Source organism: Clytia hemisphaerica, unplaced genomic scaffold (assembly GCF_902728285.1).
Source record: "Clytia hemisphaerica strain Z4C2 unplaced genomic scaffold, Clytia hemisphaerica genome assembly, whole genome shotgun sequence".
NCBI lineage: Eukaryota > Metazoa > Cnidaria > Hydrozoa > Leptothecata > Clytiidae > Clytia > Clytia hemisphaerica.
The window spans coordinates 1,194,968-1,209,475 of record NW_027104060.1 but is presented as its reverse complement, the minus strand read 5'-3'; the positions used below and the strand labels follow the sequence as shown (position 1 = coordinate 1,209,475).

At 36.6% G+C, this 14,508-nt stretch overlaps 1 protein-coding gene across 2 annotated transcripts in view; it reads right to left on the bottom strand.

Annotated features, from left to right (window-relative positions):
* Positions 1–1,958: 1,958 nt before the first annotated feature.
* Positions 1,959–14,508, bottom strand: part of LOC136812437 (cilia- and flagella-associated protein 251-like) — a 68,286-nt gene continuing 55,736 nt past the window's right edge. For both annotated transcript variants that reach the window (XM_067068934.1, XM_067068935.1), the window contains exons 12-26: positions 14,277–14,332; positions 13,345–13,404; positions 12,243–12,489; positions 11,031–11,133; positions 9,716–9,786; positions 8,927–9,070; positions 8,182–8,264; positions 7,686–7,755; positions 6,694–6,765; positions 6,284–6,375; positions 5,767–5,895; positions 4,988–5,093; positions 4,167–4,257; positions 3,483–3,620; positions 1,959–2,446 (exon numbers count right to left, since the gene is read on the bottom strand). In XM_067068934.1, coding sequence (XP_066925035.1) covers positions 2,286–2,446; positions 3,483–3,620; positions 4,167–4,257; positions 4,988–5,093; positions 5,767–5,895; positions 6,284–6,375; positions 6,694–6,765; positions 7,686–7,755; positions 8,182–8,264; positions 8,927–9,070; positions 9,716–9,786; positions 11,031–11,133; positions 12,243–12,489; positions 13,345–13,404; positions 14,277–14,332 — 1,623 coding nt within the window. In that variant the 3' untranslated portion in view covers positions 1,959–2,285. The remainder of the gene's footprint in view (positions 2,447–3,482; positions 3,621–4,166; positions 4,258–4,987; positions 5,094–5,766; positions 5,896–6,283; positions 6,376–6,693; positions 6,766–7,685; positions 7,756–8,181; positions 8,265–8,926; positions 9,071–9,715; positions 9,787–11,030; positions 11,134–12,242; positions 12,490–13,344; positions 13,405–14,276; positions 14,333–14,508) is intronic.

Below are 14,508 nucleotides of genomic sequence, written 5' to 3'. Positions count from 1 at the left end.
AGGTTGGTATCTCCCTGTAGAAAAGCACTTTAATTACCATTTTCACAGCAATGAAACTTCAATCTTAGATCAGCAACGCTGTAAAAATTTCTTTCAAAAATGTTAGTCCAAATAAAAGTTATCAAACAAAGCTGGATTGGAAAGGTCTTCTTGATATTGAAAGGGGAAATGTTGACTCGTCTTTTAACTCTTTTATAACTCGATTTAATTCTTTGTATGACAAGCATGTTCCCCTGAAACAATTGACCAGACGTCAGGCTGATCTCTTACTAAAACCTTGGATCACCAAAGGCATTCGTTACTCCATGGAAATCAGAGATAACCTTAACAACGACTATCTGAGAGTACCTGATTCTTCACCTGATCTTAAAAAATTTCTCCGTGGTAGGTATAAATTTTATCGAAATCGAATTGTGTCTCTTATTCGTGCAAGTAAAAAACTTTACTATTCTCGTTACTTTTTTCAAAATTCTGGTAATCTTCGCAAACTATGGCAAGGCGTCAGAGAGATTATATCTTCTTCTTCTTCTTCCACTGGCATTTCCTTGAATATCAATGACTCTTTATCTTCTAATCCTGAAGAAGTTTCTGAAGTTTTTAACGACTTTTTCTCTACTATTGCAGGTAAGATACGCTCTCTAAAATTCCTTACACGCGTCATCATTTCTCAGAATGGCTGAAGAATGACAATCGAAACGTCAATCACTTTCTTGTTTCTCCAACTTCCAAAAATGAAATCTCCAAAGTTATTTCATCTCTCAGTGAACATAAAGCTTCAGGTCCAAACAGCATTCCTTTTCGAATTATCTCCTCAAATCTGAAAAGTCTTTCTTCAATCTTTGCAGATATCATAAATCTTTCTTTCTTTACTGGTATCTTTCCTAGTCAACTCAAAGAAGCAAAAGTCATCCCCGTCTTCAAAAATAAGGGCTCTCCATTTGATGCTGAAAACTACAGGCCCATCTCTCTTCTTTCAAACATCTTTGGGTGGGGGGGGGGGTTTCGTATTCAGCTTTCGATTATAGAAAATGTCTTCACTGTTTTAATATTCCCCTCATCAGTTGAAAAATGCTCCTTTTGCCAACGTGCGTTCTTACTTTGAAAGATTACATTGCATTTTGTATACTTCTTTTTCAGTCGTCCACATCATGAACGTTGTGAATGGTTACTCAGATATACTTGAAAATGTTGTCCTCTAAGGATCTAAATGCCTCTTACAGAAATTTGTTGATGAGATTTTGACAATTTTGGAAATATTTTATTCTAGTTTCTTTCTCAAATGTTGCCAAAGTATTCGAAAAAACAGAACTGTCTTAAAATCTCAATTTCAAACATAGCCTGGATATCCAGACCGTAAACTATTTCACCGTCTAGTTTTTTTAATATTTTGTCTCAGGTTTACGGTCTGGTTCAAGTAACTCGTCTGCAGGGATATCTATCCCTGCATATGCGAGTGTCTCTAATTGGTCAGTACGCGCCCAGTCACTGAGCAGAATTTTCGCGGGGTTTTTGATATTTTTCGATGCGCGCGCATAATTTATGGAAAAAGCTGACCTTGCAAAAAAAGATAAACAAATGAAAATGAAAACGCAGGTTCATTTCTAAACAAAATGGCCGCTGGAAAGGAGCCTTTATAAATGTGGCTGATGTTTTGATATAGCTTAAAGTAGTTTTGAAAGTTTTTTGAGTTTGTAAAAGAGGTTTTACAGTAAGTTAATTATGTGTGTCTGCCAGGGTTTACAAAGTTTTGATAGTCTGTCAACAAGGGTTCACTCACAGGCTGTATCAAACAAACTGTACCCAACTTTTTTAGTTACACCAGACTCTAAAATTTTAGAAACTTTGTATGTTGAGGTAAGAGTGTTTTTTTCTGAAATTTTGAGTCTGGATACCCAGGCTATTTCAAACACAGCACTGTTTTTGGTGTGAAGTTAACTTTGGTCCAAGAAAATCGATAATTTTGACAAATTTTTGCATTTTATTTACACATTCTTATGGAAGCGGGACATATATTAATACAATCATTAGCTTTAGCGAAATATATACAGTTAAAAAATAGAGCTTTTTTTCAATCAATATAATTTACAGACGAGACAACGAGTGCTTGGTTAATTTGAACAAAATATTTTGTATAATTTTTCAAAAATTTAGTGACTCAAAAAATTCAAGTTCCGAATTAGGCATTACCCATACACACATCCTAGGAAGTTGAAAGGTTTTACTCATTCTCAATATAATAAAGAAATTAAATTTATCAACAAGAAAGTTTACATCAAGCCAAGGTATCACTCAGAAACGAGTTCCAATCCTAACAATTGTTTAGCGAACATGGAAATGGAAATCTTCTCCGGTAAACAATCTTCTAACGAAAAATTATCGGCGTCCGCTCCTCCACCGAATAACGACGACAAATATTCGGCTAATTCTCCTTCCGATAAATGTTCGCCTGAAGTAAAACAGAATCGAACTTTAATGTAATATTCTGAAAAAGAGAGTTCTTCACCTGTTAGTTTATCGTTATTGTGGTTCGTGAGGTACATTCATTTTCATAAGTGAGGGGAAAAAACTCATCGACTTATCAGACTTATATATTCACATTGGAGTATAACTAAAGTCCATTTCAAATTAGCTGGCAATCTTCCGATTGGAAGAATATTTTTCAAAAATATTTTCACATTTTAGTAGAGCTAAGATTAAAGTTTCCCGTGTGTGAAATTCATGTCCATAGCATGAATATACAAGAAGTTGATTTTTTTCTTTTTCGTTTTTCTTCTTCATTTTCGATATTTCATCAAATTTTTTATCAAAATCAAATCCCACTCCCGATAACCTTTCCAACGAGCACAAAATCGCTACTTAGTTCATATTCTATCAAAAGTTATTTGAAATAGACTTTAAGTTAACGAATCAAATTGCAGACCAGAAATTTAGATTTTTTAAAATAATGAAATTCATAAAAGTAGATCTAATCAACAGTATCTAAGGATGATTTTATTTCTATTTCATCCATCAAGAACTTGATGATGAATTTAAGGGTTAGCTTAAATGGAAAGGAACTGAACGACCTTTGACCAGTGCATAGTGTTTACTAATGGATGGTTTACTATGGTTTTGTTAAGAACTCTTGGGCGGGATCATTGTCGGGATTTTTCAAATCACCCTTTAGTTTGCTTATTTGCAGCATGTCGAATCTTGTATGCTCATGATGAAGGAATTCCAGAAAACACAGTAAAAGTAAATTCGTAGAAGTGAACTTCAGTTCTAAGAAATCTTCTGTAACTAGCATAAAAAACGTCTACCACATTAGATAAGAAAAATGTGGTGCTAAAAAGACTAAGTTCTAATAAATGACGTAATGTTCAGAAGTAAACAAATATGGCGGCTTTAAATATAAACAAAGTAGCGAGGCGAGCGTCATATAGCTCAACACAGAGGACAACACTTTTGAGAGGGGATTCCGGGGAATGGGTAGAGAAACAGACCTTTGTCTTGAAGAATGGCGAGCAATTCACTTCTTTGAATTTCAACATCTCCTTCTTCTCCGATTAATCCGATCTTCTCGAACGCGTTCACTAGTTGATCAGGGTGTAAACCAAATGCTGGTCGATGGTTGATGTATACTAACCGATTGAGAATAAAAAAAAAAGATATTGATCTTGCAAGAATTTTAGGGTCACTAAATCTAGAACTAGGGAGTTTTTTGAACTTTATTGGAAAAGTGAGTTTTCAAGAAAGTTTTGACAACCAATGTAAAACTCTGGCAGAAAGTAGATTATTTTTACTTTATTAATTAGTTTCCAAGACTTCATCGACAAGAAGGGGTCAAGAGATATGAGGAAAATGTGAAATAGGATCGATCACAATCAAAAGAAGAGGAAAGGTCGGGAAAATCTTCAACATTTATATTACGGAATTCCGCTAGGCTGCGTCACAGACTTTGCAGTGAGGGGCCTGAACCCCAGCCCTCGTTTTCAGGTGATTGGGCGGGTCCAACCAAAATAATTTCAGGCTTATGCTTCTGAACCTTGGCTAGGGATGCAGTGCATAAAAGTTCGACTATTATTCCTCTCCGATAAGAAAATTGGCCTACACTTTTAGAGCCTTAGCGTGGTCGGCCGCCAATCCGCCATTGGAATATCAGATCATGAGAGGAGATGTTCACTCACGTTTGATAAGGGCTTCCAGATCGACTTGATTGACGTAATGGCCGGTTTCCACGTAAGAACTAAATTTCACTTCATTTGTCATCTCCTCTATCTAAAACGAAAACGAGGTTCGAAGAAAGTGAAAATGAGGTTCGAAGGAAAACGACCTTAGTCAATTTCAGATTTATCCTTCTTATGAACGAGAAAAATTTGCTTATTTTGCGAGGTAACAAAAATAAGTGCTCTCACTGGTAACGTTACACAATTGCTAAAACTCAGTGTGGTCAAGACAAAGTTTTTATCTCAGACGAAAATGGACTTTGAACAACAAATTAGGCAAGATTAGGTTTTACTAAATTTTGTTGAATTTAGATGGAAGAGCTTTTCTTTCTGTTCCTCGATTCCCTCAGACGGAAATCCAATTGAGATGGAAGAAATTGTTATATTGCAATTTATGATTATCAAGAAAAGTCGTCTTTCAATCCATCAAACAAAACTAAAAATTTTAAAATTAAACATAACTCACATTTATCAATTTTACAAGAAGAAAATCTTCTTGTGTTATGTACCTTATCGGCCAAAACTTAGTCGGCCTTTAGTGACTAAATTTTGACGAGGTGACTAAAATTAGGGCCGACTAAAAATTAAGGCCGATTTAAATTAAGGCCGACTAAGTTTTGGCCGATAAGGTACTCATTTTAAAATTCTTAATTGATGGATTGAAAGATGACTTTTCTTGATAATTATATGGCTCTGATTACCGATCGAGCAATCTGACATCATCGATTCGTCTAAACTTGATTATTGTGATTTATGCAATGACAGAACTGTCTTCCACTTACCTGTTGTTCGGTGGGATAGAAACCAAGCGCTCGAACGACGAAAGGTATTTCGGACAGAGGAATAGTTCCGGACACTTCGCGTGTTTCCATTGTGTCAATTCCTTGACTGAAATGATGAAAAAAAAGAAATTTTAAATCTTTTTTTTTAAAAAAAAATGTGAGACTTAAAATATTACAAGGTCTTTTATTTGGTGTTCTGTCGGTCCTAAGCGTTCGATGAAGTCGAGAATGTCCTCAAGCGCCTCAAGCCGGAAACAGATCTGGAAACGCTAGAGTCCGGGACAATAATATCTGTTCATGAACTGTGGAGAGAGAGTTATTGTTTGTTTCCGACCTAGGGTTCTCTTGGACAAAGATCGAAGGAAGATGTATACTATGCTATAATCTAAGACAAATGACTATCCAAGAAAATTCGCGAACATGCTTTTTACCGAAATAAGTTTACAGCCGGTAGAGTTTGCCAATCACCACGGAACGACTAACTAGTCTAACTGGTTAGTCCAAGCAAAACGGGAAAACCGTTTTTATGCCAAAGAGTTATCGTCCGTTTCTTCGAAACTCTACCGCCGATTTTTTTTACGTATACCGACATAACGCCATACCGCCATTTTTTCCCATCTATACTATCACTGTAACGGACGATAACATCGAATGAAGATGATGATTACATCAGTTTGCGAGATTTGAACACTCGAACCAAATAAACAGTCAAGAAAAGTATAGAAAGTACTACTCAGCACGCGAAAATGACGTAAACAGATCAAGTCTGTCACACTCACTGTTTCATTTGGGCGTAGTAGAAATATTCTTCCAATTCAGAAAATAATTCTCCTTCTCTTCCGCCCTCCAAAAGGGTGTAAAATGGAGTCAATCCTTCACCACCCAGTCTGGCTGATGCTTCAAGGGCGCTAAAAGAAAAAGGATTTGCATTAATCCAATTCTCATTCTCGGGCGGAAATATAGAGATAGAAAGTAATACATGTTTTTTTTTATAAGCAAGTGTCTGCCCCTACATCAGGCTCGCAATATGCTTAGCATTCTATTGTTCTCAAACAATAGAGCCATTGTTTAGGTACCCAAAACTGAGCCTGCGTATGCTTATAAACGTTATGCTTATAAAAGAAAAAACATGTAAAAGATATAAGAATCATAATAACAAACCTTCTAAATCCCTTTATAAGGATAATATTTCATTCTTTGGGTTAAAAGAATTTTTTCGTCTATATATCATCTAATTTGATTGCATTACAAGAGAGATTAACATAGAAATTCGAAAAGTTGGTCAGTAAAATATACTTTGTGTCAGTCTTCCACATTAAGACTGTTGTATCTTGACCACCAGCAGTGAATACATATTTGCCGTCAAAACTGCAGACCAGATCATGAACCTGTGCGAAAAGAGAGAAACAAGGAACAGTGACATGTTATTACCAAGCACAAAATATTACGCAACGGTTTAAATCGTCCTAAAGGATATCAAATAGATAGAAAGTTTGGAAACACTAAAGACGTCAATTATTTTGTCGAAGACTGAATATCGCAACGAATAGTTGCCTGGAACTTCGAGTATCAAATAAATTTTAATCTCGACGTAATCTATGTATCTATGAATCTTGTCTGAAAGACAAATCAGAGAGATTTTTTTGATCGATCGAAAAATTCTCAGAGAAGACATAAAACTCTCCAGAGGAATTAAAAGCTCTTACTTTGTTAGGGTGAGCGATCAGAGCCATACTTTTGAAGGGGTTCCCGTCCAATGGAAACATGGAAAGTCCAATCTAAAGGAAATAAAAGGAGGAATGAAATAATGGAGTCGGATTTTCACTTGTATCTTTTCAACCGTATGACCTGTTCAGTAATGTAGACAGGACTAGAAAGGTGCGAAATTTGTGGAGGAGAGCAGATTTTTATGACACAGTAATTATCTATTTATAATTATTATGAATAGATAAAAATACTAGGTATGTCATAAAAAATCTGCTCTCCTACATAAAATTTGCACCCCTCTTGTCTACGCTACTGCTGTTTCTCTCCTATTAAATGTACACCATTACTCCCTATATATCTCAATTTTAACCAAAGTTTGTTCACTAGCATTTTGTTGGCACTTAATGGTAACTCCTTGATAATGATATCGTTAAATATCGAAACGCGCAGTGTCATTGGTATCCCTTGTGGCATCATAGATGGTGATGTTCATCTCACGCTACATGTGGTTACTGGAGTGATTGAGTCCAAAACCCGACGCTGTTCCCGAAATTGCCACCATTGTGGACTGGATAGCTCAGTCAGAAGAGCAGTTGCACTAGTAATGCGTGTAAGTAGGTCGTGAGTTCCAATCTCAATTCAGTCTTCAGTTTAGTAATTCTCTATCAAACGGAGGTCAATGCATACATAATGTACGTGTTGGCACTTAATGGAAAGTCCTTGATAATGATATCGTTGAATAGCATTTTTTTGCTAGTACAATAGAGACTTTTTAACTCGAACCTCTATAACTCGAATGACTCCTTCACTCAAACAAATTTTATGACCCCTTCAGTTAACAATGCCTTATAAACCTTACTCCACAACTCGAAATGTCCTTAACTCGAACAAATTTGTGTTTCCCGAGCGGATCCATGTTATAGAGAGGGTTAGCTGTACTTCAAATACCATGCTTCTCGATTAAGGATAAAAATGAAAAGATTGAACATACTTTATCTTGTGTACAATAAGCCATGAAACGTTTGCAGGTTTTGTCGTCTGTAGTTGGCAAAACGGAGATCCTAGAATATAGGCAGGGGAAGAAATACGAAAATTAAAAGAGGGATACCGTAAATGACCAATTAAGCGCCCGGGGCGCTTATTTAAAAATCAACTTTTTGAGGGGGCGCTTATTCGAGCTGGGCAGCTTAATTGGTCATTTACGGTAGCCTGTGCTAAACTCTTCTTCGTTGAAGGTTCGACACACGGCAAGTTTTTTCAAAATATAAAAAATGCCCGGGGGTGGGTGGTACAGGCTAAAAAAGTGATTGATAACCATAATTTTCCTCCTAATTCTAATTGTGTTAGGAAAGTCAATAATTAAGGCTAAGTATCGTTTATGAGAGTTTCTTGCTGACCGTGACTTTCAATATTATCGAATTAGAGAGTGTCAGCTGTATTTAGTTGAAAATATAAAATGAGGACAAATAAAAAGATTTTTGGCGTACTTTTGTATAGGAGTTCCATAAGTTGGTCCAAGGAAAGTATGACGACACATTTTTGTGGTTGTGTTGAATAACTTCAGTTTGTACTGTAAATGAAATGATAGAAAGTTAAAGATAAAACGGCTTCCGCTTATTTCTACAAATTATTGAAGACTCTGAATTACAAAATAATGGAAAAATTAAGTAAGGTTCCAATTCACAATATTGAAGTGGCCTCGGTTACTTTAATAAACGCCTCCTTATTTTAAACGCCCGCTCGAAAAAACGCCCTTCTTTAAAAACAAAAAAATTAATAAACGACCGAGGCGTTTATTCGAAATAATACTGTAAATGATTTCATCTGTTTTTTGGGAAAAAGTAAAGCGTTGCGTTAATTACTTTCATGAAAGATTTCCTCAGTATATATTTTTATCCCGCTTGGGGGAGAAGGACCACTGACTTTTATATATCCTGGACCAAGTTTCTCAATCCCGGCCAAGCAAAATCTTTAATCGAGGTTTTTTGAAAAGTGGTACCCAAATGGTAGAACTACTCAATAGCGGTGTAAATGCTTCGAGGGCGCTAGGTCTACTTTTCCTCCAATACTTTTGATGATGTAGCGCCGTTTGAATGAAATTTTTAATACTGCAATGGCTTCTTAGCGAGTACCCTTTTCAAAAAAAAACTTCCATCAAAGATGGCGGATGTAACTTTGTCCAGGGATAAACAAAGGTCAGTGAATGGACTCGAATTTTTCTCAAACTTATACCTTGTCATTAGAGACTAGTAGGAAACTCTCTTTAACAACGGGTGGATAGAGAGAAAGAGAGATCGGGACACCATCTTGTTCAATTCGATCGGAACTCAAAAGTCGAAGTTCGTCCAAACTGCTGTTCGCGAGATCATACTCAACCTATGGATAAATGTAAATTGTACTTTAATGTTTCGTTTGCTATCTATCTACAATCATGGTCAAAATCTATTGAGAATTTAGCTTATTTCCTCGTTTTTGGAAATTTGGGCTAATTGATAAATTTATTCGAGTGTTTCAATTTGGGAGGGGTTTATAGACTTCCAGGCTATACTCTGAGCCTTATTGGACCATTTTTGAACTTTTGGATGTTCAGATCCTAAGTCTTAAGTCTAGCGTTAAAATTCTACCTATCCAACCTGATTGAGAGCGCTTCCAAATCGTTTGTGGTTATAAGATTTCGTAGGAATTTCCCTTTTTTCTCAAATATTACGACCATGATTGTAGATAATGCTTATATTAGCTTGGATGCAGGGGTAACCTACTGGACGCATCCACCCTGGGGAGGGAGGTATGTTTCCTCTGATATGTTTTGATAAAGGGGATGCTAATCGTGTATAAAATTCCTTTCCGAGAGTTACCCCCAAATTAGGGGTTACACACGATGCGCATGCTTGGTATCAAAGCATATCAGAGGAAATGCATGCATCCTAATGCATGAGAAGGTACACCGGAGTCAAAAAAACTGTCGTAGACTAGACTGTGGAGCGCAAAATGGAATTTAGGGATTTTTTTTAAACATCTTACCAACATGCGATCGTGACCGAGACTTAACAACCTTGGTTCACCTTCATCCAGACTTTCCAAAAACATCAAATCTAAAAAGTAACAGGTAAAAAGTATCAAAGTCTCAGATAAACGAATACTATTAAAGAGCTCGAAAGACAAAACAAAAAAGTTCAACATATGACAAGAAGGATGAAACGGTCAAGAAGGGTGAAGAGTCTCCATAAATCGAACAGCCAGGGGGTGAAAGGGAATCGTTCGAGTTGCAGAAGTTTTGAAGATAGTAAAATACATTCAACGAACAGTCTTCTTTGCATATGGGTAATTGGATTAGTGGAGGTCAAAAAAAATCATCTTAGTAGTTTTACAAACAAACTGATTACAATTCATGAAATGACTTCACGAAATTATGCAACTTTTCTGTTTTATTCCACCAAATACGTCACTTTTTCTATTGTTTAAGTGACGAATTGGGTGAAAATTTTAAAAGTTCCCAGAAGACTCTCAAATGGTGCATATCATGAATAGCCTGGTATAAATGCTAAGATGAAACGTATAATCGTCATCTTTGCGGTGGCTTTGAGTAAAAGGCCTAGAAAAACTTTTCGGGTTAAGGTAACATTCGAATTATGGGGAGTATAGTGTATTGAAAACATGTCACAAACCACCGATAGGTTTATAGTGAGCTCGAGTAATGAGTTTCAAAGTCTGATAAAAAACATGAGCTTAAGACATTTTCCCGAGTTTCTACGGTAGATTTAAAACGCTGTGGGTGGAGTACAAACTATTTTTAGCATTCGAATAATTTAACTATATTCTAAATTGACGTTACTTTATCGCTTCAATGCAAGGGTATCTTAAATTCTCACAAAAACACTCCTACACTTATGTTTCTGATACAGTGGTCGAGAAAAACTTTCCTTGTATTTTCGTTTGTTATATAGCGAGCACCTCACTAAAAGCCGGGATTTTTCATTCCGTTTCTTAGTGAGTTCAACTTTGACGATTTTCAAAAAATAGAAGCCTTTCAAGTGCTTTGACGCAAATTCGAGTTTTTCAATACTACTGGCACCTTCGAAAGTTTAAAGTGACGTCAAAAAATCGAATGTTTGGAGCCCGAAAACCCGGGCTCAAAACATTCGAAAAAGTTGCAAAGTGGAATAGACGTTAATTGCGTAGAAAAACGCGGCTGACATTTAGTATAGGCTATTTGTTATAATGTAATACTCAAATCATTGGATATGGCGAAATGTCGAGTATTTGATCGTGCAAAGTGAAATACATTAAAAGACATGCGAGATGTTAAATCAAAAAATATAAATAAAGGTATACCAACCGCTGATAGGTTTATAGTGAGCTCGATGTTTTCCGAGGTATCGCCAAGGGATCAATGGATCTTTTTCGTTGTAAACAAACACAACAACACAATTGTCAATGTCCTGCAAACAAACGTCATCAAATTATTAATTTTTTTTTATTTATAAGATGTTAGACGAACAAATATACAAAAAGTAAAGGTTCCTAGCCTCCCGCAAAAAACATCAAATTATAGCGTCTTTTTGCATTAGATTCCACACTCCCCCCTCAAGATTCCATTTACTTTTCCAAGATCTTTCCGCTATTTTTTTTTCGGGATAACATTCGAGATTTAAGGTACTGGGCTAAAGGGACGGAAAATATTGTGTGTACTTATGAAACTACCTAACTTTCTGAAACTAACCGGAGTCTTGGTATTTTTTGCGGTAGAAAAGTGGTAGTGAAATTTTAGTGGGAATCTTATGTAAAACAACAATCAAGCTTGCCTGGTTCAATGACCAAGTGGTAAGGGTAGTCTGAGGACTGCTTAAAAACATTTCTTTCTTTTGGCAAACAAATAGTTAGGAAATGACGACCTCTTGATAAGAAAGGGCTATCTCGGCCAAACTCTATCCCGGGATTTTTGCTGAAATTTTAGAGAACCCCTGGATTTCTATGAAACTCTCCTGGAATTCATATGTAATCACATTACCCTTTTCATAGTTATTTTGAGGGTACATTCCTCTACACTGTGGAAATGATCTCTACTAAGCACGGGGGTAAAAAGCTTGCAGGGAAAGCATGTTCAACCGTTTTTCAAAAGCCAGAAGCCATTATTGATACTTCGCAGAGGATTCCCTTTCCCTTAAAGTACGGATAAGAAAAAAGATGATAATTGATCTATTGTTTTCGTTAGTATACAAAGCAGGCGCGTTGACTTAAAAACTCTGTTTACACAAAGCACAGAAACTGGAGTGAGTGAGAATCGTTGAGTGATATCATTTAAAAATTTATGACGGAGATCTACCGTGAGATCGGGTAACTTGCATCAAAGGAGGCTAACATGCATAGCCCTCAAATGAATGACCTGGCTGGTCATTAAAATACAAAGTTGAATCAAAACAAAAATGGTAGAGTAGAGCTGTGTAGCGCAGCTGCGTAGTTGTATTTTAATGACCAGACAGGTCATTCATTTGAGGGCTATGCATGTTAGCCTCCACTGATGCAAGTTACCCGATCTCACGGTACTTACGGCGCAAGCGAGGTATGTATTATCGTGGGAAAAGCACATATGTTTGATCGCATCGTTCGAATAATCAAACCTTGCTTCATTCTCTGCGACACCACTCAGTGAACCTTCAATTTGTAATGTCACAGAGTCAAGGATTTCCACATTACCGGTATCGAAACCGATGGCTAAGAAGTCTCCTCCTTGGCTGTATGCGAGACTTGTGATGCGGCTGTAGTTCTGTGAGTAACGAAGTTGTTGTTGTAATTCTCTATGAGAAAAGATGGAAAACAATGGTTGTAGGTTACATTGGATACAATATTCTACGAAGAAAGCGAACAAGGTCTTAGTCTCTTAATATTGACAGTTCATCCACTAACTATGTATTGATAGACCATCAAAGTTAGCTTTTTTTTACACAAAGGCGTCAACGAGAAAGCAACAGGGAGTGGTATTCATGATATGCGCCATTGTAATATCACACATCACACTGGAGTCCAAACAGCTGATTGGTTGTAAGTGACGTAAAAATCAATCAATACGTCACTTTGTTGTCACGCTGTTGGGTCCGTGGAAGACATTGCAATGGTGCATATCATGAACCATTTATAATGACACTGGCCTTCTCGGGTAAGATTTCACAATACCACAAGTCATTCTTTTCATGATATGCACCACTGAAGAGTCTTCTGAGAACATTTAAAATTTTCCACCCAATACGTCACTTAAACAATAGAAAAAGTGACGTATTGGGTGGAAATTTTTGAAAATTCTTGGAAGGCTCTCCAGTGTTGCATACAATATGTATTAGGCTTTTCTAGAAAAAAAAACAACAACAGAATACCCCCTATCGAGGAGGTTCATTTTCGCTCCAAGAGGATTACGTTTGATATGTGGTGGAATTCCATAGAAATATACAAAAATCTGTCAAAAATAACTGGAATTGCACGGAAGAAATGTTCCAAATCCAGATGGTTTTAAATCTAAAATTGTCTGGTATTCCAGGGGGCAACATTTCTATCCACAAAGGGTTGGACTTCCAAAACAGACGATATACGGTTTTGTTCTGGAAAAGCCCATTGAAAAATAAGAATAAATATCAAAAGTAGACAAGAAGAGAATTTACTTTGTTTCGTAGTCAATGATTTGTAGAATACCACTGAAACTTCCGATCGCCAAATAAGAGCTGTGGAAAGGGAAAGAAATATAAAGAAAATTGTTAACGAAATTGGTGTAAGGTTATTATGGTTAGTCTGTGTGTTGATTGCAGCTACAGAGGGCCGCGGCTCGACTTTGAAAGTGGTAGGGCCATGGTTCAGTGTCTAAGGAGGCGCAACCACGGTTGGCGGTGGTAGAAATTTTTTGAAAATTAGCCCTTTTAGACTGCCTAAAACAGGTCTTTTTCAAAGCTTTTGAGTAGAAATTAGCTGAATCAGTATATTTTCCTTTTGTTTTGAAAAAATGTGGTCGGACCAAGGTCCGGGTGCCCCCCCCCCGCTGCCGCGGCCCCTGGTTACAGAGGGTTTATTGTGTCAACCATTGATATGTTATTCACGAAAATCATGAAACAGGAGGCGAGTTTATGTATTTGCACTTTACCGTCGTCCACAGTTGGCCAGGATACATAAACTCGTTATTAACATTTCTATAACAGTGTCTGACCCCCGGCAAAATCTCGTCCAACGAAGTTCTTCCGGAGTAATTATGTTAATTATAAAAAGTTATTTAAGTAATTGCGAATCGAATTCCATGATGACATTTATGGAAGGGTAAAAAATGTAAAATTTTATTGATAAAAAATTGGGTAATCACTCTTGCGAAATAGTCGTCCTACTCCGTCCTACTCTCCAGTGCTTATTAAACCTTTCCACTTGTTGATCTTTTTTCAACCCCCGGACCTCATTACGACCCCCGTTTATCAATTTTTGAAAATATTTCCACCTGTAAAAAAAGAAAGAGTCCCTTATTGTTCTCAAATTAAATAATTTGAAACCCCCCGTTTATTAGGTACCAGAAAGTAAACATACTGATAAACACGACCGTACATCTAAAACGAACCTTTTTGGATGGCAAGCGATGGCTCGAATGTCTTTCTCGTGTTCTTGTTGAAGAAACTATTCGTTAATTCGTTAAAAAGAAAAGAAAGAATTTGGTTATCACTTGTTACTTACACAAAAGATCTTAGTACTCCATTTGGAGTCTCTATAACTCGAACATGCACTAGGAAGACAAATTTGTTCAAGTTATGGAGTAAGGTGTATAAGGCATTGTTAATCAAAGAGACCAGAAG